The 26,014-nt window shown below is 43.5% G+C and overlaps 1 protein-coding gene across 2 annotated transcripts in view; it reads left to right on the top strand.

The window, feature by feature from the left end:
• LOC115193534 (putative thiamine transporter SLC35F3) overlaps positions 1 to 26,014 on the top strand; it is a 182,141-nt gene that overhangs the window by 139,749 nt on the left and 16,378 nt on the right. For both annotated transcript variants that reach the window (XM_029752248.1, XM_029752249.1), the window contains 4 exons: positions 7,020 to 7,246; positions 7,383 to 7,504; positions 17,391 to 17,499; positions 17,811 to 17,921. In XM_029752248.1, the coding sequence (XP_029608108.1) occupies positions 7,020 to 7,246; positions 7,383 to 7,504; positions 17,391 to 17,499; positions 17,811 to 17,921 (569 nt within the window). The remainder of the gene's footprint in view (positions 1 to 7,019; positions 7,247 to 7,382; positions 7,505 to 17,390; positions 17,500 to 17,810; positions 17,922 to 26,014) is intronic.

Here is a 26,014-nt window from a genome sequence, read left to right as displayed (position 1 = left end):
CCATTCAAACAAATGTTTCTGTCGAACATGTATCCCACCTTCATTACCTACTTGGGCCCTGCCGCCCACGTTGGCTTGCCTATCTTACAACTCAGAGAGCTTGCAAGCACAGCTTTTGAGGCATCAAAAGTTCACCACGCTAAGAGCCCTGACCACTCGGTTTTGAAGTTTAACCAGGAGCACTCACTCCAGTTAGAGGGTGCATTATCAGGTATTGGAGCGTCGAGAGATGACGCACAACAACAGTTTCTACCACGAAACCATGATTCCAATAACCTCCGCGGTCGAAATAACTGTAAAGTACGTAGCCATCAACATGACTACCGCTACAATCGACCCGTTCGCTGCGTTCCTGCACCCAACCCACAAAAAGTGTCAGAGCACAAGGGTAACAAAGGGTTGAAGGACTATCAAAACGTAGACCAATGTTCTCCAGAAGTCCCACTACGGGAAGAACTTAAGCGAGAACAATTTGAGAAAAGGGTAAAAGATAAGTCACAAGGACTAGACGGGGAATTACCGGACACCAGGTCCGCAGGAATTAACACCCATAGCAAGGACGTTAAAGTTCAAATTTCTCCCGCTCTCATTCAAGACCCTATCCAGGGCCCGCTTGATCAAGAAACAAGCCCCCGGGCTTTGTCTATAGACTCTGATACAAAAGTTGCGAAGATAAAGATCAAACGCTTCGTTAAAGCCAAGCCCACTCAAAATCGGAAAAGTCAATCTGCTTCCATCTTGAACAGACATGGCACATCACGTCGTTGCGAACGACCACTCCACTTTGTGGGGAATATGTCCACTAACCACGAATCTAAACGGCCATACCTGGAAACAGTCCTGGAGGACTGCTTGGCTTGTCATGCGCTAATTGATTCGGGTGCGACAATATCACTCATCTCTCAAACATTGTTTGATGATCTCAAAAGGGCTTTGAAGCCAACTAAACGTTGGTTAAACGTGGAACGATGCGACACTAAACTTCGAGGGGTCACTCAGACTACCTCGCCTCTCACATTGAGAGTCATGCTGAAACTACACTTCCAGGACGTATCGCTCGTTCACCCTGTGTATGTTACCAGCCTCGAAGCTGTAACCCTCCTACTTGGAGCAGACTTGATGGATCGGTTACTCCCATTGATGGATTGGAAAACCAACCAGGTATGGTCACAGGCCACAGTGCCTTCTCCACTGACCACACTGTCTTCCCCTAACGCTAGCTGCAACGCAGTCCTTCACGAGGGGTATCTGTCGAAAGCACCCCTTGGGAAAAAGACGTTTAGAAACCTCTTGGTACAAAATCCGATCCATGGAGATATTACGATATCTCGACACATTCCATCAGCCAACCTGATTGACCATTCTTTTCATGATTTCGAGCCAGCTGTCTCTGTGAATGAGCAACTTCCCTCCTCCTTGCAGTCGTGCAATACGGTAGTTGAGATGAACTTCTCTTGCCCTTTGGACACTTCCGCAAGCACTGCGGCCGTCCCAGCAAGAAAAACATTGATGCGCAGAGTATACTCTGCTTCCGATGATACACCTTCCGCTTTGTTGGGGACTGTCACCCCTTACAATGACACTAATGGCGTCAGTCCAGCAACTGACCCGATGACTCCCACTGGTGAAACACTTTGCAATATCACAGACCGATATCCTCGTCTCAGTTCGCAGGTAATGAAGAGGTTGCCACACGCGGACACGGTGGGGACTGACATGCCTCGACAGCCACTGAGCGTTTTGAAGCACAAACACCAGGAGATTTGGTTGAAAGGTTACAGCCATTCTCATAACAACGCGGCCGCTGAAAACTCGTACGTAGGGTCCGATCTTCTTGTTTGCGCATCGGACACCAACACCACCCGCTGGTGGGGGGGTCCCGAGGCACAAAGGGGGGGAATAGTAGCCCAGACCCATGATGAGCCTCATCGAGGCCGGTGGGGGGGTCAAGACTACGGACAACACCGTACGAGGCCGCCAGAGCATAAATCAAATCTAGTTGTAAACTCTCCTATGAGAACAGTGAGGAGCAGACAGGCCCCTAGACGGGGATTATCTTAGAACACATCTAAGATAGTACTGAGGTGTACCACACTGGTCGTAAAGGAAGTCCAGTGGACTTGTCCACCTCCAAAACAAATGGCATCAATAATCATTATTTGCCATGTGTAGGTTCAACTACAATACAACTAGTAAAATGCTCCAATCACGTGTTCCGGTAGATAATATTTCAGAATAAATCGGTAGGATAACTGGTCCCCTTGAGTACCAGTGCCAATACTAGCAACAGTCAGTCCAGCTACAATCAGTAAGAAGGTTAGAGATTTAACCAATCAAATTACCATCGACAACAGCGACATAGGAGTCACTCAGAGTGCAACACGTGGAGGGGAATCTCCAGTGCACTCTTCCAATGGTTAACACACATGTCACTAATAAATAGGACCCTCCATTCAGGAGGAAAATTATTAGAAGTCATGAACCATGATCACACCACGTATGACTGGTCCAATACTTAGAGTACTTCCGTCGTGAGGTTAGCTCCTCCGTGGATAACATAGCTATGAAATAGACTTCATACCTAACGCCACTACAATAGTGGAAGACACCGTGACTTGTAGAAAACTACTACAGACTCCCTTGACACCAATTCTGACTGACCTCCAGGCATTGCCCTGAAAATTACCTGACTACGTCAGACTCATTCTGAACAAGTTGTAATCTGCCCGGATACTTGGTTTTCTTCCCTTGACATGCGCGCTTGTGTAAGCATAAGCGCACATGCACAACGGAACATCCAATTAGGATTTATGCTAGGACCACTTAAGGGCCCAAGCAATATACCAGCCTTAGTAAAGTTGAACATTTACTTCTAGGCCTTTGACTCTACAGCACTCACCAGTTTTCTTCCCAGAAGTCCATAGGTCATCCCTGTAGACTGCCCAAAACTAGTGCATTACAGCTGTAGACTTATCATATAGTTATCAACTTAGGATAGCGCCTAAGCAACACACCAAGTAGGAAAAACCCTAGATATGGCATTAGAGACAATGCCATGATAATCATTTTGCCAGAACATTGGACGTATATAGAATACAGTCCAATTAGATGATTTTTTTTTTTGTGTGAGAACTATATATATGTATATATATATATATATATATATATATATATGTATGTATATATATATATATATATATTTATTTTTTTTGTTTGTTTTGTTTATGCTTTCATTCCTTTTCGGTTCAGTTCCTTTGAGGCATAGGAAGTGATAGAGCCATAAACAAAGTCCCCATACAACCATCCCTTAGTGCCACAACGCCGCTCATTGGGGAATGAATGTAATCATATATATTTCATGAGTGTGTGTGCGTTGTTAACATCTGCCTAAGTTACTGCCCAGATCTTCCAGTCTGGACGACGGGTCCGGAACGGCGACCCCAAATCCGGACACCCACAACCTATCCTTGTGGCGGCATGCCCGCTGTCAGAGAGACTACCAAGGTAAACCACCAGAGGGGGGGACCGCAACGGCGATCAACAACCAGGACATCCCCTGGCCCTCCCTGGGGTACTTTACAGCTTCCAGGGAACCTACCAAGGTACGCCACTAGAGGAGACCGCATCGGCGATCACCAACCGGACCTCAACTGCCCATCCTTGTGGTGGACGGCTCCGCTTTCAGAGAGCCTACCAAGTTCAACCACCAGAGAGGACTGCAACGATGATCTACCAATGGGACATCACGTGGTCATGATTTTATGTTGATTTGTAACTTGCAGGATAAACAAGATCCAAACCACCAGGGGGGGTATGTCATGACGTTGGCCTCTTTGGGTACAGGAAGGACAGTTGACCCCCTCCCCTTTGTACCATCACCCAACCTACCTTCCCCCCCAACCCAGGGTTGTAAAAATTCCAAGAGGAGAATCTACTACAACATGTTTCATAGAGAGACAAAGGAAATTCTTCCAAGTCATAGAATTGGAGAACCAAGAGACATGTGTGTTCTGGAGAAGATATGGAAGATTGATGAAGACTCCAGCTACGAACTGATCCACTTGGTACAATTTTGTGATACTCAGAAGAGACAATATAGCCATATTACCCTAAAACGGTCTACATGATAGCCTCAGCGATGAGACTGAATCCACATGGTTGTATAAAATGTATTAATAAGGATAAAGCTATTTGTAATACATTGAGATGCTATGTACTGATGTTAATGTGATAGAATTATATTTCTGTAACCAAGTCTAGCTCAGTCATAGGCACGCCCCCAGGGACACATACAGGACCAGGCGTCATTTGACAAGCCTTTTCTATGGGTACTATAAAACACCCCCTGATTTACATTTCTACAGACCAGGCCTACACTCCATCGTGAGTTTGGCCCAGAGGTTTGACCAGCCAAGTACTCTACTGAAAGTGAACTATACCACGTGGTTAACTTTTACTATCGAGACCGACAGAATAAGAACAAGTCTTTGATATTAATTATTAGTCTGCAGCTAAGTAAATTATATCATCGAACGCGAAGACCAACCACATCCATTCTATGACGACATTCATGAATGTCGCTCTGAACGATCCATTCTAACCGAGAGAGAGAGAGAGAGAGAGAGAACGCTGACAAACTCTCCATCAGAACAAAACTCTCCAACAAGAATCCCGACGACACATGAGCGTAAATATATATTGATATTGCAATTGTTCCCGAATGAGTGAGCCTTCAATTGTCAATTGTTAATATTAATGAACTCTGTGTAACTTCTCAGCTTACCGTTTTATGACCCATTGTCTAACAGATGCTTGTTAGCCAGTAGGGCACATTACTATGCCAATCCTTGGTGACGATAATTACTGTTTGTATGTTTTCTGTTAATTACTTAGTGTAGTAAATAAATGATTTTAAGACAATTGATGTATGGATGATTTTAGTAAAGACTGGGTTCGTGCAGATAACCAAGAATTACAACTTTCATGATGAGACTGAAACAACATACGGGTTAAGATTGACTGCTATCGATGTAAAATATTACTAAGTATTTTAAGAGTTTATTCAGAGGATAACAGCTCTATAAACGTTCTTCTGTGGTGCCCCGACTTTCTAGTTAATTACATTTACATGATTAGCTTAATCAGGTAATATCAATTACAGAGAAATAATTTTATAAGTTAGCATGTCATATCACTTAATCCGGCATAGCCAAAGACACGACACAACTCTTCTAAATCTCTACCCTGATCTCATACTGTAGTGATGTAGACAGCTCTTCTAAATCTCTACCCTGGTCTCATACTGTAGTGATATTGACAACTCTTCTAAATCACTACCCTGGTCTCATATTGTAGTGATGTTGACAACTCTTCTAAATCTCTACCCTGGTCTGATACTGTAGTGATGTAGACAACTCTTCTAAATCACTACCCTGGTCTCATACTGTAGTGATGTAGACAACTCTTCTAAATCTCTACCCTGGTCTCATACTATAATGATGTAGACAACTCTTCTATATCTCTACCCTGGTCTCATACTATAATGATGTAGACAGCTCTTCTAAATCACTACCCTGGTCTCATATTGTAGTGATGTTGACAACTCTTCTAAATCTCTACCCTGGTCTGATACTGTAGTGATGTAGACAACTCTTCTAAATCACTACCCTGGTCTCATACTGTAGTGATGTAGACAACTCTTCTAAATCTCTACCCTGGTCTCATACTATAATGATGTAGACAACTCTTCTAAATCTCTACCCTGGTCTCATACTATAATGATGTAGACAGCTCTTCTAAATCACTACCCTGGTCTGATACTGTAGTGATGTAGACAACTCTTCTAAATCACTACCCTGGTCTCATATTGTAGTGCTGTAGACAACTCTTCTAAATCTCTACCCTGGTCTCATACTGTAGTGATGTAGAAAGCTCTTCTAAATCACTACCCTGGTCTGATACTGTAGTGATGTAGACAGCTTTTCTAAATCACTACCCTGGTCTCATACTGTAGTGCTGTAGACAACACTTCTAAATCACTACCCTGGTCTCATATTGTAGTGCTGTAGACAACTCTTCTAAATCTCTACCTGGTCTCATATTGTAGTGATGTAGACAGCTCTTCTAAATCTCTACCCTGGTCTGATACTGTAGTGATGTAGACAACTCTTCTAAATCTCTACCTGGTCTCATATTGTAGTGATGTAGACAGCTCTTCTAAATCACTACCCTGGTCTGATACTGTAGTGATGTAGACAACTCTTCTAAATATCTACTCTGGTCTCATACTGTAGTGCTGCAGACAACTCTTCTAAATCACTACCCTGGTCTCATATTGTAGTGCTGTAGACAGCTCTTCTAAATCACTACCCTGGTCTGATACTGTAGTGATGTAGACAACTCTTCTAAATCTCTACCCTGGTCTCATACTGTAGTGATGTAGACAGCTCTTCTAAATCTCTACCCTGGTCTCATACTGTAGTGATGTAGACAGCTCTTCTAAATCACTACCCTGGTCTCATACTGTAGTGCTGTAGACAACTTTTCTAAATCACTACCCTGGTCTCATATTGTAGTGCTGTAGACAACTCTTCTAAATCTCTACCCTGGTCTCATATTGTAGTGATGTAGGCAGCTCTTCTAAATCACTACCCTGGTCTGATACTGTAGTGATGTAGACAACTCTTCTAAATCTCTACTCTGGTCTCATACTGTAGTGCTGCAGACAACTCTTCTAAATCTCTACCCTGGTCTCATACTGTAGCGCTGTAGACAGCTCTTCTAAATCACTACCCTGGTCTGATACTGTAGTGCTGTAGACAACTCTTCTAAATCTCTACCCTGGTCTCATACTGTAGTGATATTGACAACTCTTCTAAATCTCTACCCTGGTCTCATATTGTAGTGATGTAGACAACTCTTCTAAATCTCTACCCTGGTCTCATACTGTAGTGATGTAGACAACTCTTCTAAATCTCTACTCTGGTCTCATAGTTTACTACTGTTTTCTTTGTGTTCAGGAGAAGACCGTCCCAGGGAGAATGTGGTGGGCAGCACAGCAGACGGCCAGGCGGCAAACGGCGGGGCGCCGGGGGCGGAGTCTGCTACGGAGAGGTGGAGACTTCATTGCTGCATCAAAATCACGGCCGTACAGGTGCGGAAGGCGCTGTGGGGCGTTGCCATGGTGATGTGTGTGTGCTCATCGTGGGCGGGGTCCACCCAGCTGGCCAAGCTCACCTTTCAGCAGGTAAAGAACCTGACGAAGTTGCATACTGAACACACACACACACAAACTCAGATTGACACGATCCACCACAGTGCTAGCGAGTGCCAGGTGAAACCTGTTAATAAGAATGTTAAAGTCATTTGTTTTGGATACCCAGTTTGACGCTCCCTTCACCCTCACCTGGTTCGCCACCACCTGGAACTGCCTGTTCTTCCCCCTCTACTACATCGGACACTTGTGTAAGAGCCCTGAGAGACAGACCCCCAGACAGAGGTTCAGGTAATCAATCAATCAATGCAATGTATTTATACTGTTTACATCAACTGTTGTCCTAAAGGTTTAACAAAGGACACCAGGGGACAAAGAAGGAGTGAAAACTATTTCAGACTGCATTGAGAGGCATAGCAGAGTATCATGGAAACCCAAATGTAGCCTTGTTGTAATATAATATGCCATTTTAGCAAGTTTATACATCATAATGGTGGCTCTGGTGTTTCATGATGGCTCTGGGATTAATATTACCTCTGGTTGTCTAAAAGTGGAGCTAAAAAGTCATGACTTTCCTAAGTTAGGTGGGAGGTATAGTGTGCTGAACTGCAGCAGTCTCTAGTTGGATAAAATCCTGTGCCTACAGTTAGATCAGCTTAGTCACATGACGTGCTCTTCCTCTGATAGGAATCCCTTATCTCTACAACCCACTGGGCTGCTGCTGCACACACATAGAAGTGTGTGTGTGTGTGAGTGCGTTGTGTGTGTGCGAGAGTTTGTGTGTGTGCATACATGCCTGCATGCCTGTGAGTGCTTCCAGTCGTGCGCTCGTGCTCGTACGTATGTGTCTGTGCATGCTTGCATGTGTGTGCGTGTTTGTCAGAGCTTCTAAGAGTGCTTATGCAAGGATCTGGTTCTGGGCTCTCCCTGCTCCCCTGGCTCTGACTGTGTGTCCTGCATACTGAACAACCTTTATAATGTTAGCTTACTAACACAGCCTTTATAATGTTAGCTTTCTAACACAGCCTTTATAATGTTAGCTTACTAACACAGCCGTTATAATGTTAGCTTTCTAACACAGCCTTTATAATGTTAGCTTTCTAACACAGCCTTTATAATGTTAGCTTACTAACACAGCCTTTATAATGTTAGCTTTCTAACACAGCCTTTATAATGTTAGCGTTCTTCCTAACACAGCCGTTATAATGTTAGCGTTCTTCCTAACACAGCCTTTATAATGTTAGCTTACTAACACAGCCTTTATAATGTTAGCTTACTGTTAAAGGAATTCCTGCTTGAGAGTAATGATTAAATAATTCTACCCTGAATTTAGGGATATGGTCTATATAGCCTGTGGAATGAGTAACTAAAGGGTTAAGCATAAGTCTCATGAGATTGACTAGGATAGGAGAGGAATGGAGGTCTGTGTGTTTAAGTAAACATCAAGAACTGTTAAACTGTGGTTGACCTGACCTAGCTTGAACCCTCTAGGTTTCCCAAATCTCAGAGATATGAAACTGTCGGCTGGGTAAGAATTTACGGTGTTGAGAGTTCTGGTGAAGAACAATTAACTCTCCTTAGTGATAGTGTGTAATGTGTGTGCGTAAATGAGGAGCCTGGTATATAATAGATGTTTTGTGTATGAACTGCAGAGCGCCCTCCTGAATAAACTATTCTGATTCTTGTAAGCTGGACCTCTGTCTGTGTTATTAAACCAGAATCTTACACATTCTGGATGGCAGACTGAGTATTTTAATTAAAGTTAACATTGAGAACATAATTCTCTTAACACTTACTAACACAGCCTTTATAATGTTAGCTTACTAACACAGCCTTTATAATGTTAGCTTACTAACACAGCCTTTATAATGTTAGCTTACTAACACAGCCTTTATAATGTTAGCTTACTAACGCAGCCTTTATAATGTTAGCTTACTAACACAGCCTTTATAATGTTAGCTTACTAACACAGCCTTTATAATGTTAACTTACTAACGCAGCCTTTATAATGTTAGCTTACTAACACAGCCTTTATAATGTTAGCTTACTAACACAGCCTTTATAATGTTAGCTTACTAACACAGCCGTTATAATGTTAGCTTTCTAACACAGCCTTTATAATGTTAGCTTACTAACACAGCCTTTATAATGTTAGCTTACTAACGCAGCCTTTATAATGTTAGCTTTCTAACACAGCCTTTATAATGTTAGCTTACTAACACAGCCTTTATAATGTTAGCTTACTAACACAGCCTTTATAATGTTAGCTTACTAACACAGCCTTTATAATGTTAGCTTTCTAACACAGCCTTTATAATGTTAGCTTACTAACACAGCCTTTATAATGTTAGCTTACTAACACAGCATATCCACCTGGGCCACTCTCTATCTGTCCCCCTCTACCTAGTGGTTACGTCCCAAAATGGCACCTATTCCCTTCCAAATGGCACCCTATTCCCTTCCAAAGGGCACCCTATTCCCTTCCAAAGGGCACCCTATTCCCTTCCAAATGGCACCCTATTCCCTTCCAAAGGGCACCCTATTCCCTTCCAAAGGGCACCCTATTCCCTTCCAAAGGGCACCCTATTCCCTTCCAAAGGGCACCCTATTCCCTTCCAAAGGGCACCCTTTTCCCTTCCAAATGTTACCCTATTCCCTTCCAAATGTTACCCTATTCCCTTCCAAATGGCACCCTATTCCCTTCCAAATGGCACCCTATTCCCTTCCAAATGGCACCCTATTCTCTTCCAAATGGCAGCCTGTTCCCTTTACAGAACACATATTTTGACCAGGGCTCATCATAGGGCTCTGGTCAGAACTAGAGCACTAGGCCCTGGTCAAAGGCTATGCACTAGGGAATAGAGAACCATTAGAGACACATGCTCAGGCACATGCATGTTCGGAACTAGAAGCACAAGCATTTCGCTACACTTGCATTAACACCTGCTAACCATGTGTATGTGACAAATACATTTGATTTGATTTGATGCTCATGCTGTCTCCTGCTCTCCCGTCTCTCTGTCCTTTCAGAAAACAAATGAAATATCAACAGAGTTCTGATCTCCTTGAAAATGCAGGGGCTGGAGAGCAGCATGTGATAGGCTGAAATGTGGAATGCACAGCTTTGTGGGAGATGAGGAGAGACTTCAGTGAGCTGCCAGATGCTCTTCTCCTCTCTTGGGCTAAAGCAGCCCTGCCCTAGCATGTGTCAGTCCACACAGTGTGTGGAAGAGCTGGCACCAGTCCACACGACATAACTGATACATGACAGCATGGCAGAGGCCAATCACAGTTGTCATCGGACCACTTTCCACTGGGGCTTAGGACGGAATTCAATGTGATTGCAGGTTGTCGACAATGTGGCTTTTGAAGGTAATGTTCCATATTTACTGAGATCCCATTCACGGTAAACGCTAAATATGTCGGCTCAATCGGAAATTGTCTTTAAAAGCTGCATTGTTGAAAACACGAAAAATATTGAATCTTAGCCTTAATCTGATGCTTGAGCTTAGTTCCAGGCTGAAGTCCAGGGCTTAGGTTTTGGGGATTCACAGCCCCAGTCAAAGAGGTCTATTGTTATGGATTCAGGCATATAGCCAGGTTCAGTAATGAAATGAAGAAAGGCCCTCAACCTCATAAACTGATTATAGTTATAGTGTATTGTTGCCTGTTTGTACGTGGCCTGTTAGTGCCCAGTGTGCTTTATCTGCACTGTCATCTTTCTGGAGCCTGACATAAACAACCTCCTACAGCTCCACATCCACACCGCCAGGCCACTCTGACAGACTGACCAGGAGCTACAATACCTAACTACCTAACTGACCAGGAGCTACAATACCTAACTACCTAACTGACCAGGAGCTACAATACCTAACTACCTAACTGACCAGGAGCTACAATACCTAACTACCTAACTGACCAGGACTAACAGTACATAACTACCTAACTGACCAGGACTAACAGCACATAACTACCTAACTGACCAGGACTAACAGTACATAACTACCTAACTGGCCAGGAGCTACAATACCTAACTACCTAACTGACCAGGACTAACAGTACATAACTACCTAACTGACCAGGACTAACAGTACATAACTGACCAGGACAAACAGTACATAACTACCTAACTGACCAGGAGCTACAATACCTAACTACCTAACTGACCAGGACTAACAGTACATAACTACCTAACTGACCAGGACTAACAGTACATAACTACCTAACTGACCAGGACTAACAGTACATAACTACCTAACTGACCAGGACTAACAGTACATAACTACCTAACTGACCAGGACTAACAGTACATAACTACCTAACTGACCAGGACTAACAGTACATAACTGACCAGGACTAACAGTACATAACTACCTAACTGACCAGGAGCTACAATACCTAACTACCTAACTGACCAGGACTAACAGTACATAACTACCTAACTGACCAGGACTAACAGTACATAACTACCTAACTGACCAGGACTAACAGTACATAACTACCTAACTGACCAGGACTAACAGTACATAACTACCTAACTGACCAGGACTAACAGTACATAACTACCTAACTGACCAGGACTAACAGTACATAACTGACCAGGACTTACAGTACATAACTACCTAACTGACCAGGAGCTACAATACCTAACTACCTAACTGACCAGGACTAACAGTACATAACTACCTAACTGACCAGGACTAACAGTACATAACTACCTAACTGACCAGGACTAACAGTACATAACTGACCAGGACTAACAGTACATAACTACCTAACTGACCAGGAGCTACAATACCTAACTACCTAACTGACCAGGACTAACAGTACATAACTACCTAACTGACCAGGACTAACAGTACATAACTACCTAACTGACCAGGAGTAACAGTACATAACTACCTAACTGACCAGGACTAACAGTACATAACTACCTAACTGACCAGGACTAACAGTACATAACTACCTAACTGACCAGGACTAACAGTACATAACTACCTAACTGACCAGGACTAACAGTACATAACTACCTAACTGACCGGGACTAACAGTACATAACTACCTAACTGACCAGGAGCTACAATACCTAACTACCTAACTGACCAGGACTAACAGTACCTAACTACCTAACTGACCGGACTAACAGTACATAACTACCTAACTGACCAGGACTAACAGTACATAACTACCTAACTGACCAGGAGTAACAGTAGATAACTACCTAACTGACCAGGACTAACAGTACATAACTACCTAACTGACCAGGAGTAACAGTACCTAACTACCTAACTGACCAGGACTAACAGTACCTAACTACCTAACTGACCAGGACTAACAGTACATAACTACCTAACTGACCAGGACTAACAGTACATAACTACCTAACTGACCAGGACTAACAGTACATAACTACCTAACTGACCAGGAGCTACAATACCTAACTACCTAACTGACCAGGACTAACAGTACATAACTACCTAACTGACCAGGACTAACAGTACATAACTACCTAACTGACCAGGACTAACAGTACATAACTGACCAGGACTTACAGTACATAACTACCTAACTGACCAGAAGCTACAATACCTAACTACCTAACTGACCAGGACTAACAGTACATAACTACCTAACTAACCAGGACTAACAGTACATAACTACCTAACTGACCAGGACTAACAGTACATAACTGACCAGGACTAACAGTACATAACTACCTAACTGACCAGGAGCTACAATACCTAACTACCTAACTGACCAGGAGTAACAGTACATAACTACCTAACTGACCAGGACTAACAGTACATAACTACCTAACTGACCAGGAGCTACAATACCTAACTACCTAACTGACCAGGACTAACAGTACATAACTACCTAACTGACCAGGAACTACAATACCTAACTACCTAACTGACCAGGAGCTACAATACCTAACTACCTAACTGACCAGGACTAACAGTATATAACTACCTAACTGACCAGGACTAACAGTACATAACTATCTAACTGACCAGGACTAACAGTACATAACTACCTAACTGACCAGGAGCTACAATACCTAACTACCTAACTGACCAGGACTAACAGTACATAACTACCTAACTGACCAGGACTAACAGTACATAACTACCTAACTGACCAGGAGTAACAGTACATAACTACCTAACTGACCAGGACTAACAGTACATAACTACCTAACTGACCAGGACTAACAGTACATAACTACCTAACTGACCAGGAGTAACAGTACCTAACTACCTAACTGACCAGGACTAACAGTACATAACTACCTAACTGACCAGGAGTAACAGTACATAACTACCTAACTGACCAGGACTAACAGTACCTAACTACCTAACTGACCAGGACTAACAGTACCTAACTACCTAACTGACCAGGACTAACAGTATATAACTACCTGTTTGTATAGTGCTGTTTGTGGCCAGCCTAGAAATATAATTACCCTTGAGGAGTCAAGCAGTCAAACTTCAGAGGTCTGAGAGGCTTTGAACTGCAGTTTTCAACCTCCTGGTGTCTGAACGGCTGGCCAGGCCACTCTGGCAGATAGCCTAAACCTGGAGGCTCAAGCTACAGTAGCTACCTCACCTGGCATTGTTCAGTTCAGTAATTGATGTGTCAGTAAGATTTTCTAGGTGCAATATAATTGTCTGGTTGGCAGCCTGGATGGGACCAGGACGGGAATGGAGAGCTGGCAGCCTGGATGGGCCTGGACCGGGATGGAAATGAACCAGGAGCTCCAGTAACTCCTTACCAGTTCACATACCAGTCTTTATGTTTACCTTTAAGGTATACTTTGGGATTTTGGCAACTAGGTCCTTTATCTACTTTTTGATCTACTTGGTTAGCACAGTGACTGTAAGTCTATGGGTATCTGCTAGCATGCTAGAACGCCAAGAGTGTGCAAAGCTGTCATCAAGGCAAAGGGTGGCTACTTTGAAGAAAAATAATCTAAAATCTAAAATCTATTTTGATTTGTTTAACACATTTTTGTTCACTACATGATTCCATTTGTGTTATTTCATAGTTTCGATGTCTTCACTATTATTCTACAATGTACAAAATAGTAAAAATAAAGAAAACCCTTGAATGAATAGGTGGGTCCAAACATTTGACTGCTACTGTATATATGTCTTATTTTACAAATCAATACTTGGAGTCAAAATATAATTTTAAACTGGGTGGTTTGAACCCTGAATGCTGATTGGCTGACAGCCGTATACCACGGGTATGACAAAACATTTGTTTTTCCTGCTCTAATTATGTTGGTAACCAGTTAATAATAGCAATAAGGCACTTCGGGGGTTTGTGGTATATGGCCAATATACCACGGCTAAGGGCTGTGTCCAGGCACTAAGAACAGCCCTTAGTAGTGGTATATTGGCCATATAACACACCCCCTTATTGCTTAAATATAATATCATCCAAAATAATATTGTGATATTTAACTGTATCGATTTCCCCTATCACTAGCATACACTATGAATACTAACACTAGTGTTGTGTACTAAAATGTGATTGTGTTTGTTTACATGTGTTTGTGCTGTGTGACCTTGTGTTTGTTTGTTTGTCTGTGTTTGTACATATACAGTTGAAGTCAGAAGTTTACATACACCTTAGTCAAATACATTTAAACTCATTTTTCACAATTCCTGACTTTTAATCCTAGTAAAAATTCCCTGTCTTAGGTCAGTTAGGATCACCACTTTATTTTAAGGATGTGAAATGTCAGAATAATAGTAGAGAGAATGTCAGGTGGGGGGTGTAGCTGGTGCATGAAGTCAGGCGCAGGAGAGCCGGGATGAGTGGACAACGCACTTTACTTGAGAAAATAGCACAAAGTAACAAAACCAGTGTGCGAACAATAAAGGTTGTAATACAACACGGGTGAACACAGCACCCGGAACAAACCAGCCGGAAACGTACCGACCTTAACTTTCCTCACACGGTCCTTTGCTGTTGTTCTGGGATTGATTTGCACTTTTCGCAAAGTATGTTCATCTCTAGGAGACAGAACTTGTCTCCTTCTTGAGCGGTATGACGGCTGCGTGGTCCCATGGTGTTTATACTTGCATACTATTGTTTGTACAGATGAATGTGGTACCTTCAGGCGTTTGGAAATTGCTCCCAATCAGACTTGTGGAGGTCTACTATTTTTTTTCTGAGGTCTTGGCTGATTTCATTTGATTTTCCCATGATGTCAAGTAAAGAGGCACTGAGTTTGAAGGTAGGCCTTGAAATATATCCACAGGTGCACCTCCAATTGACTCAAATGATGCCAATTAGCCTATCCGAAGCTTCTAAAGCCATGACATCATTTTCTGGAATTTTCCAAGCTGTTTAAAGGCACAGTCAACTTCGTGTATGTAAACTTCTGACCCACTGGAATTGTGATACAGTGAATAATAAGTGAAATAATCTGTCTGTAAACAATTGTTGGAAAAATTACTTGTGTCATGCACAAAGTAGATGTCATAACCGACTTGCCAAAACTATAGTTTGTTAAGTGGGACGCTAGCGTCCCACCTGCGGGACACACTATTCAACAGCCAGTGAAATAGCAGGGCGGCAAATTCAAAACAACAAAAATCTCATAATTCAAATTTCTCAAACATACAACTATTATATCCCATTTTAAAAATACACTCCTCGTTAATCCAACCACATTGTCCGATTTCAAAAAGGCTTTACGGCGAAAGCATAACATTAGATTATGTTAGGACAGCGCCTAGACAAGAAAAAGCACACAGCCATTTTCCAAGCAAGGAGAGGCGTCACAAAAAAACAGAAATACAGCTAAAATTAATCACTAACCTTTGATGATCTTCATCAGATGGCACTCATAGGACTTTATGTTACACAATACATGTATGTTTTGCTCGATAAAGTTCATATTTATATCCAAAAACCCCATTTTACATTGGCGTGTAATTTTCAGAAATGTTTTGCCTCCCAAAACTTCCAGTGAATGAGCACATCAATTTACAGAAATACTCATCATAAACGTTGATAAAATATTCCACTGTTATTCAAAGAATTATAGATACACTTCTCCTTAATGCAACCGCTGTGTCAGATTTCAAAAAAGCTTTACGGCGAAAGCAAATTTTGCAATAATCTGAGTACAGCGCTTTAATATCAAAACAAGCCATACAGATACCCGCCATTTTGGAGTCAACAAAAATGACAAAAATGACATTATAAATATTCACTTACCTTTGATGATCTTCATCGGAATGCACTTCAAGGAATCCCAGTTCCAGAATAAATGTTTGTTTTGTTCGATAAAGTTCATCTTTATGTCCAAATACCAGCATTTTGTTCGCATGTTAAGTTCACTATTCCAAATGCAAGGCACGCGCTTACTAAGTCCAGACGAAAAGTCAAAAAAGTTATACTACAGTTTGTAGAAACATGTCAAAAGATGTATAGAATTAATCTTTAGGATGTTTTTATCATAAATCTTCCATAATATTCCAACCGGACGATTCCTTTGTCTTCAAAAAAGAAAAGGAACACAGCTAACTCTCACGTGAATGCGCGCCATTGAGCTCATGTCATTTTCTCAGTCATCTTATTCAAATGGCTCTTATTCTCTCCCCAGTCACGGTAAAAGCATGAAACAATGTTCTTAAGACTGCTGACATCTAGTGGAAGCCTTAGGAAGTGCAAAATGACCCCATTGACACTGTATACTGGATAGGGAATCACTTGAAAAACTACAAACCTCAGATTTCCACACTTCCTGGTTGGATTTTTTTCTCAGGTTTTTGCCTGCCATATGAGTTCTGTTATACTCGCAGACATCATTCAAACAGTTTTAGAAACTTCAGAGTGTTTTCTATCCAAAGCTACTGATAATATGCATATCCTACCTTCTGGGCCTGAGAAGCAGGCAGTTTACTACGGGCACGCTTATCATCCGGACGTCAAAATACTGCCCCCTACCCCGATGAAGTTAACAAGAACTTTGTGAAGTGGTTGAAAAACGAGTTTTAATGACTCCAGCCTAAGTGTATGTAAACTTCCGACTTCAACTGTACATGTACCTGTGTGCTGTGCACGTGTGTCTGTTTTTGTGTGTGTGTGTGCGTGTGTGTGCGTGCGTGCGTGCATGCATGCCTGTGGGTGTTCATCTGTGTGTGTTCCTCTCTAGGGAATGTTGTCGGTTCTTCGGGGACGACGGGCTGACAGCCAAGGTGTTCTTCACTAAGGTGGCTCCGTTTGGCTTGTTGTGGATCCTCACTAACTACCTGTACCTTCAGGTACTGTGCTGCTTTCCCCATCCTGGGGGGGGGGGATTGTGTGTGTGTGTGTGTGTGTGCGTGTGCGTGTGCGTGTGTGTCAGGTTAGGGACTGTGACAGTATTGTATAGTGCCTGCAAGTGTAACAGGTGTCACTGTGCTAGCTTAGCGGTATAGCTTCCTTCACCATCCCTGTCCCCTTACTGGACTCAAACTATTGATCCTCTGCTTCAAAAACACACTTAGCCAACTACACCACCGAAAATCTAGCAATTGGGCGAAGCAGGTGGAGTCATTTTAAGCTGTGGCATGTAATCTTGTCTCTAACACAGGCCCTGAGGAAGATCAACACTACAGACGTGTCAGCTCTGTTCTGCTGCAACAAGGCCTTCGTATTCCTGCTCTCTTGGATCGTACTGAGAGACCGTTTCATGGGCGTCAGGGTGAGTTACAGTGTGTGCGTGAGTGTGTGTGTGTGCGCGTGCGTGCGTGTGTGTGTGTGTGTGTGTGTGTGTGTGTGTGTGTGTGTGTGTGTGCGTGCGTGCGTGTGTGCGTGCCTGTGATGCACAAAGTCTGTCAGGAGATGTCCAGGGAACCTACGAAGAGATAACATTCTGACTGGAGATTCCTCCAGGTGCAGTGAGGGAAACAAGTATTTGATCCCCTGCTGATTTTGTATGTTTGCCCACTGACAAAGAAATGATCGGTGTATAATTTTAATGGTAGGTTTATTTGAACAGTGAGAGACAGAATAACAACAACAAAAAATCCAGAAAAACGCATGTCAAAAATGTTATAAATTGATTTGCATTTTAATGAGGGAAATAAGTATTTGACCCCCTCTCAATCAGAAAGATTTCTGGCTCCCAGGTGTCTTTTATACATCGAGCTGAGATTAGGAGCACACTCCTAAAGGGAGTGCTCCTAATCTCAACTTGTTAACTGTATAAAAGACACCTGTCCACAGAAGCAATCAATCAATCAGATTCCAAACTCTCCACCATGGCCAAGACCAAAGAGCTCTCCAAAGATGTCAGTGACAAGATTGTAGACCTACACAAGGCTGGAATGGGCTACAAGACCATCGCCAAGCAGCTTGGTGAGAAGGTGACAACAGTTGGTGCGATTATTCGCAAATGGAAGAAACACAAAAGAACTGTCAATCTCCCTCAGCCTGGGGCTCCATGCAAGATCTCACCTCATGGAGTTGCAATGATCATGAGAACGGTGAGGAATTAGCCCAGAACTACACGGGAGGATCTTGTCAATGATCTCAAGGCAGCTGGGACCATAGTCACCAAGAAAACAATTGGTAACACACTACGCCGTGAAGGTCTGAAATCCTGCAGCGCCCGCAAGGTCCCCCTGCTCAAGAAAGCACATATACATGCCCGTCTGAAGTTTGCCAATGAACATCGGAATGATTCAGAGGACAACTGGGGGAAAGTGTTGTGGTCAGATGAGACCAAAATGGAGCTCTTTGGCATCAACTCAACTCGCCGTGTTTGGAGGAGGAGGAATGCTGCCTATGACCCCAAGAAAACCATCCCCACCGTCAAATATGGAGGTGGAAACATTATGCTTTGGGGGTGTTTTTCTGCTAAGGGGACAGGACAACTTCACCGCATCAAAGGGACGATGGACGGGGCCATGTACCGTCAAATCTTGGGTGAGGTCAAATCTTGGGTGAGAACCTCCTTCCCTCAGCCAGGGCATTGAAAATGGGTCGTGGATGGGTATTCCAGCATGACAATGACCCAAAACACACAGCCAAGGCAACAAAGGAGTGGCTCAAGAAGAAGCACATTAAGGTCCTGGAGTGGCCTAGCCAGTCTCCAGACCTTATTCCCATAGAAAATCGGTGGAGGGAGCTGAAGGTTTGAGTTGCCAAACGTCAGCCTCGAAACCTTAATGACTTGGAGAAGATCTGCAAAGAGGAGTGGGACAAAATCCCTCCTGAGATGTGTGCAAACCTGGTGGCCAACTACAAGAAACGTCTGACCTCTGTGATTGCCAACAAGGGTTTTGCCACCAAGTACTAAGTCATGCTTTGCAGAGGGATCAAATACTTATTTCCCTCATTAAAATGCAAATCAATTTATAAAATTTTTGACATGCGTTTTTCTGGATTTTTTTGTTGTTGTTCTGTCTCTCACTGTTCAAATAAACCTACCATTAAAATTATAGACTGATCATTTCTTTGTCAGTGGGCAAACGTACAAAATCAGCAGGGGATCAAATACTTTTTTCCCTCACTGTATGAGTAGATAAGAGTTCATTTCAGGGCTAGATAAAAATGTATCCTAAATGAAGACCACAGACTCAGTGTTAGTTGGACTAGCTAGGTCCTACCTAATTAAGACCACAGACTCAGTGTCAGTTGGACTAGCTAGGTCCTACCTAATTAAGACCACAGACTCAGTGTCAGTTGGACTAGCTAGGTTCTACCTAATGAAGACCACAGACTGAGTGTCAGTTGGACTAGCTAGGTCCTACCTAATTAAGACCACAGACTCAATGTCAGTTGGACTAGCTAGGTCCTACCTAATTAAGACCACAGACTCAGTGTCAGTTGGACTAGCTAGGTCCTACCTAATTAAGACCACAGACTCAGTGTCAGTTGGACTAGCTAGGTCCTACCTAATTAAGACCACAGACTCAGTGTCAGTTGGACTAGCTAGGTCCTACCTAATGAAGACCACAGACTCAGTGTCAGTTGGACTAGCTAGGTCTTACCTAATTAAGACCACAGACTCAGTGTCAGTTGGACTAGCTAGGTCCTACCTAATGAAGACCACAGACTCAGTGTCAGTTGGACTAGCTAGGTCCTACCTAATGAAGACCACAGACTCAGTGTCAGTTGGACTAGCTAGGTCTTACCTAATTAAGACCACAGACTCAGTGTCAGTTGGACTAGCTAGGTCCTACCTAATTAAGACCACAGACTCAGTGTCAGTTGGACTAGCTAGGTTCTACCTAATGAAGACCACAGACTGAGTGTCAGTTGGACTAGCTAGGTCCTACCTAATGAAGACCACAGACTCAGTGTCAGTTGGACTAGCTAGGTCCTACCTAATGAAGACCACAGACTCAATGTCAGTTGGACTAGCTAGGTCCTACCTAATTAAGACCACAGACTCAGTGTCAGTTGGACTAGCTAGGTCCTACCTAATTAAGACCACAGACTCAATGTCAGTTGGACTAGCTAGGTCCTACCTAATTAAGACCACAGACTCAGTGTCAGTTGGACTAGCTAGGTCCTACCTAATTAAGACCACAGACTCAGAGTCAGTTGGACTAGCTAGGTCCTACCTAATTAAGACCACAGACTCAGTGTCAGTTGGACTAGCTAGGTCCTACCTAATGAAGACCACAGACTCAGTGTCAGTTGGACTAGCTAGGTCTTACCTAATTAAGACCACAGACTCAGTGTCAGTTGGACTAGCTAGGTCCTACCTAATGAAGACCACAGACTCAGTGTCAGTTGGACTAGCTAGGTCCTACCTAATTAAGACCACAGACTCAGTGTCAGTTGGACTAGCTAGGTCCTACCTAATGAAGACCACAGACTCAGTGTCAGTTGGACTAGCTAGGTCCTACCTAATTAAGACCACAGACTCAGTGTCAGTTGGACTAGCTAGGTCCTACCTAATGAAGACCACAGACTCAGTGTCAGTTGGACTAGCTAGGTCCTACCTAATTAAGACCACAGACTCAGTGTCAGTTGGACTAGCTAGGTCCTACCTAATTAAGACCACAGACTCAGTGTCAGTTGGACTAGCAAGGTCCTACCTAATTAAGACCACAGACTCAGTGTCAGTTGGACTAGCTAGGTCTTACCTAATTAAGACCACAGACTCAGTGTCAGTTGGACTAGCTAGGTCCTACCTAATTAAGACCACAGACTCAGTGTCAGTTGGACTAGCTAGGTCCTACCTAATTAAGACCACAGACTCAGTGTCAGTTGGACTAGCTAGGTCCTACTTAATTAAGACCACAGACTCAGTATCAGTTGGACTAGCTAGGTCCTACCTAATTAAGACCACAGACTCAGTGTCAGTTGGACTAGCTAGGTCCTACCTAATTAAGACCACAGACTCAGTGTCAGTTGGACTAGCTAGGTTCTACCTAATGAAGACCACAGACTGAGTGTCAGTTGGACTAGCTAGGTCCTACCTAATGAAGACCACAGACTCAGTGTCAGTTGGACTAGCTAGGTCCTACCTAATGAAGACCACAGACTCAATGTCAGTTGGACTAGCTAGGTCCTACCTAATTAAGACCACAGACTCAGTGTCAGTTGGACTAGCTAGGTCCTACCTAATTAAGACCACAGACTCAATGTCAGTTGGACTAGCTAGGTCCTACCTAATTAAGACCACAGACTCAGTGTCAGTTGGACTAGCTAGGTCCTACCTAATTAAGACCACAGACTCAGAGTCAGTTGGACTAGCTAGGTCCTACCTAATTAAGACCACAGACTCAGTGTCAGTTGGACTAGCTAGGTCCTACCTAATGAAGACCACAGACTCAGTGTCAGTTGGACTAGCTAGGTCTTACCTAATTAAGACCACAGACTCAGTGTCAGTTGGACTAGCTAGGTCCTACCTAATGAAGACCACAGACTCAGTGTCAGTTGGACTAGCTAGGTCCTACCTAATTAAGACCACAGACTCAGTGTCAGTTGGACTAGCTAGGTCCTACCTAATGAAGACCACAGACTCAGTGTCAGTTGGACTAGCTAGGTCCTACCTAATTAAGACCACAGACTCAGTGTCAGTTGGACTAGCTAGGTCCTACCTAATTAAGACCACAGACTCAGTGTCAGTTGGACTAGCTAGGTCCTACCTAATGAAGACCACAGACTCAGTGTCAGTTGGACTAGCTAGGTCCTACCTAATTAAGACCACAGACTCAGTGTCAGTTGGACTAGCTAGGTCCTACCTAATTAAGACCACAGACTCAGTGTCAGTTGGACTAGCAAGGTCCTACCTAATTAAGACCACAGACTCAGTGTCAGTTGGACTAGCTAGGTCTTACCTAATTAAGACCACAGACTCAGTGTCAGTTGGACTAGCTAGGTCCTACCTAATTAAGACCACAGACTCAGTGTCAGTTGGACTAGCTAGGTCCTACCTAATTAAGACCACAGACTCAGTGTCAGTTGGACTAGCTAGGTCCTACTTAATTAAGACCACAGACTCAGTATCAGTTGGACTAGCTAGGTCCTACCTAATTAAGACCACAGACTGTCTCAGTTGGACTAGCTAGGTCCTACCTAATTAAATTAGAGCAGACAGTAATTAACTGTGTGTCCTGGATTCCCTGTTTTAGTGGGCTTTAACCTGGATGAACCAGAGGCTAATGGCTCCCTGCCTCCCAGACTCTGACACTTCCTTTCTACTAAAAACGATATTGGGTTGGAGGCTAGTTTGCATCACAAATGGCACCCTATTTCCTTTATGGTGCACTATTTTTGAGCTCTATGGGCCCTGGTCAGAAGTAGTACTACATAGGGAATAGGGTGCCTTTTGGGAAGCAGCCTAAACCCTCTCTGTGCTGGAGCCCTGCGTTCCCCAAAGGAATGAAGAGTATTAAGTATTAAGAGTTGAGGGCAAGGGGAGCTGACCTGGGTTCAGAAGAGTTGAGGGCATGGGGAACTGATCTGGGTTCAGAAGAGTTGAGGGCAAGGAGAGCTGACTTGGGTTCAGAAGAGTTGAGGGCATGGGGAACTGATCTGGGTTCAGAAGAGTTGAGGGTGTGGGGAACTGACCTGGGTTCAGAAGAGTTGAGGGCATGGGGAACTGATCTGGGTTCAGAAGAGTTGAGGGCATGGGGAACTGATCTGGGTTCAGAAGAGTTGAGGGCATGGGGAACTGATCTGGGTTCAGAAGAGTTGAGGGCAAGGAGAGCTGACCTGGGTTCAGAAGAGTTGAGGGCATGGGGAACTGATCTGGGTTCAGAAGAGTTGAGTGCATGGGGAACTGATCTGGGTTCAGAAGAGTTGAGGGCAAGGAGAGCTGACCTGGGTTCAGAAGAGTTGAGGGTGTGGGGAGCTGACCTGGGTTCAGAAGAGTTGAGGGTGTGGGGAGCTGACCTGGGTTCAGAAGAGTTGAGGGCATGGGGAACTGATCTGGGTTCAAAAGAGTTGAGGGCGTGGGGAACTGATCTGAGTTCAGAAGAGTTGGGGGCATGGAGAACTGATCTGGGTTCAGAAGAGTTGAGGGCAAGGAGAGCTGACCTGGGTTCAGAAGAGTTGAGGGCGTGGGGAACTGACCTGGGTTCAGAAGAGTTGAGGGCATGGGGAGCTGACCTGGGTTCAGAAGAGTTGAGGGCATGGGGAGCTGACCTGGGTTCAGAAGAGTTGGGGGCATGGGGAGCTGACCTGGGTTCAGAAGAGTTGAGGGCATGGGGAGCTGACCTGGGTTCAGAAGAGTTGGGGGCATGGGGAGCTGACCTGGGTTCAGAAGAGCTGGGGGCATGGGCACAGTTTTGGGACTATTTCATTAAGCCAGGTAAACTCAATCAAGTTGTGGGCATTCAGAAGATAACCTGTACTGCAATGCAGAAAAAAACATTTGCTTTCAAGTGAATGTAACTGCTCCATCAGGGCTGGGGGATAGTTCATTAAGGGTCATTGTTAGATAATTGTTAATGAACTTGGACCTCGGTGTCACTCTGGGAGAGAGTTTGTCAAATGAACAATGTACCTTGCAGCACCAAAGGTATTCTGAAATGTAGCTATAAGTAAGTTGCTGGATACAGTGCCTTGCAAAAATATTCACCCCCCTTGGTATTTTTCCTATTTTGTTGCATTACAACCTGTAATTTAAATAGATTTTTTATTTGGATTTCCTGTAATGGACATACACAAAATAGTCCAAATTGGTGAAGTGAAATGAAAAAAATAACTTATTTCAAAAAATTCAAAAAAATGTAAAACTGAAAAGTGGTGCGTGCATATATATTCACCCCCTTTGCTATGAAGCCCCTAAATAAGATCTGGTGCAACCAATTACCTTCAAAAGTCACATAATTAGTTAGATAAAGTCCACCTATAATAAAGTCCATCTGTTCTGAAAGGCCCCAGAGTCTGCAACACCACTAAGCAGGGGGCACCACCAAGCAAGCGGCACTATGAAGACCAAGGAGCTCTCCAAACAGGTCAGTGACAAAGTTGTGGAGAAGTACAGATCAGAGTTGGGTTATAAAAAAATATCAGAAACTTTGAACATCACACGGAGCACCATTAATTAAACTAAGAGTGGCCAGAAAAACTCCCCAAACATATGAAAGAAGGTACTCTGGTGAGATGAGACTAAAATGTAGCTTTTTGGCCGTCAAGGAAAACGCTATGTCTGGCGCAAACCCAACACTTCTCATCACCCCGAGTATACCATCCCCACAGTGAAGCATGGTGTTGACAGCATCATGCTGTGGGGATATTTTTAATCGGCAGGGACTGGGAAACTGGTCATAATTGAAGGAATGATGGATGGCGCTAAATACAGGGAAATTCTTGAGGGAAACTTGTTTCAGTTTTCCAGAGATTTGAGACTGGGACGGAGGTTCACCTTCCAGCAGGACAATAACCGTAAGTATACTGCTAAAGCAACACATTTAAATGTCTTGGAATGGCTTAGTCAAAGCCCAGACCTCAATCCAATTGAGAACCTGTGGTATGACTTAAAGATTGTTTATCACCAGCGGAACCCATCCAACTTGAAGGAGCTGGAGCAGTTTTTCCTTGAAGAATGGGCAAAAATCCCAGTGGCTAGATGTGCCACGCTTATAGAGACATACCCCATAAGACTTGCAGCTGTAATTGCTGCAAAAGGTGGCTCTACAAAGTATTGACTTTGGGGGGGGTGAATAGTTATGCACGCTCAAGTTTTCTGTTTTATTGTCTTATTTCTTGTTTGATTCACAATAAAACATATTTTGCATCTTCAAAGTGGTAGGCATGTTGTGTAAATCAAATGATACAAACACCCCAAAAATCTATTTTCATTCCAGGTTGTAAGGCAACAAAATAGAAAAAATGCCAAGGGGGGTGAATACTTTCGCAAGCCACTGTAGAACCAAGCTAAGGATGTCCTGGCTGGCTGAGAGTTCCCTTCTCTCTGCAGTGGTACTGAAAAGCCTAATGTGGAAACTGAAGTGTGTCCTTGTAATGACATGATTTATATATGATCTTCTGAACTGGAACTGTTACCTCTCAGAGAGATAGAGAAGACAGGAAGGAGTCTTGATGTAGAGCGGGATTCCCGGGTCGCCATCGGAACCCGACAGAGAAGTGTGCGGCGTGGTCGGAATGCTTCATGCTGCTGGTCAGAAAGACAAATTCAGGATAAAAATATTATTTTATTCCCGCAAATGATTGTATAATAGTTGTATTGCAGTATGCAATCTCACAGGAGTGGGCTCAAACTCATTTGAAGCAGCCCAGACAAAAAAATCACGGTAAGAAAAATGATGTCCCGCACTGACCTCTGTCTTGATGAACCTGTAGCCTACATTTAGAACTCCCTGGCTA

The sequence above is a fragment of the Salmo trutta genome, chromosome 5, assembly GCF_901001165.1.
Source record: "Salmo trutta chromosome 5, fSalTru1.1, whole genome shotgun sequence".
NCBI classification, from domain to species: domain Eukaryota; kingdom Metazoa; phylum Chordata; class Actinopteri; order Salmoniformes; family Salmonidae; genus Salmo; species Salmo trutta.
Note: the sequence above shows the minus strand (reverse complement) of the source record. Positions and strands in the feature narration are given on the sequence as shown.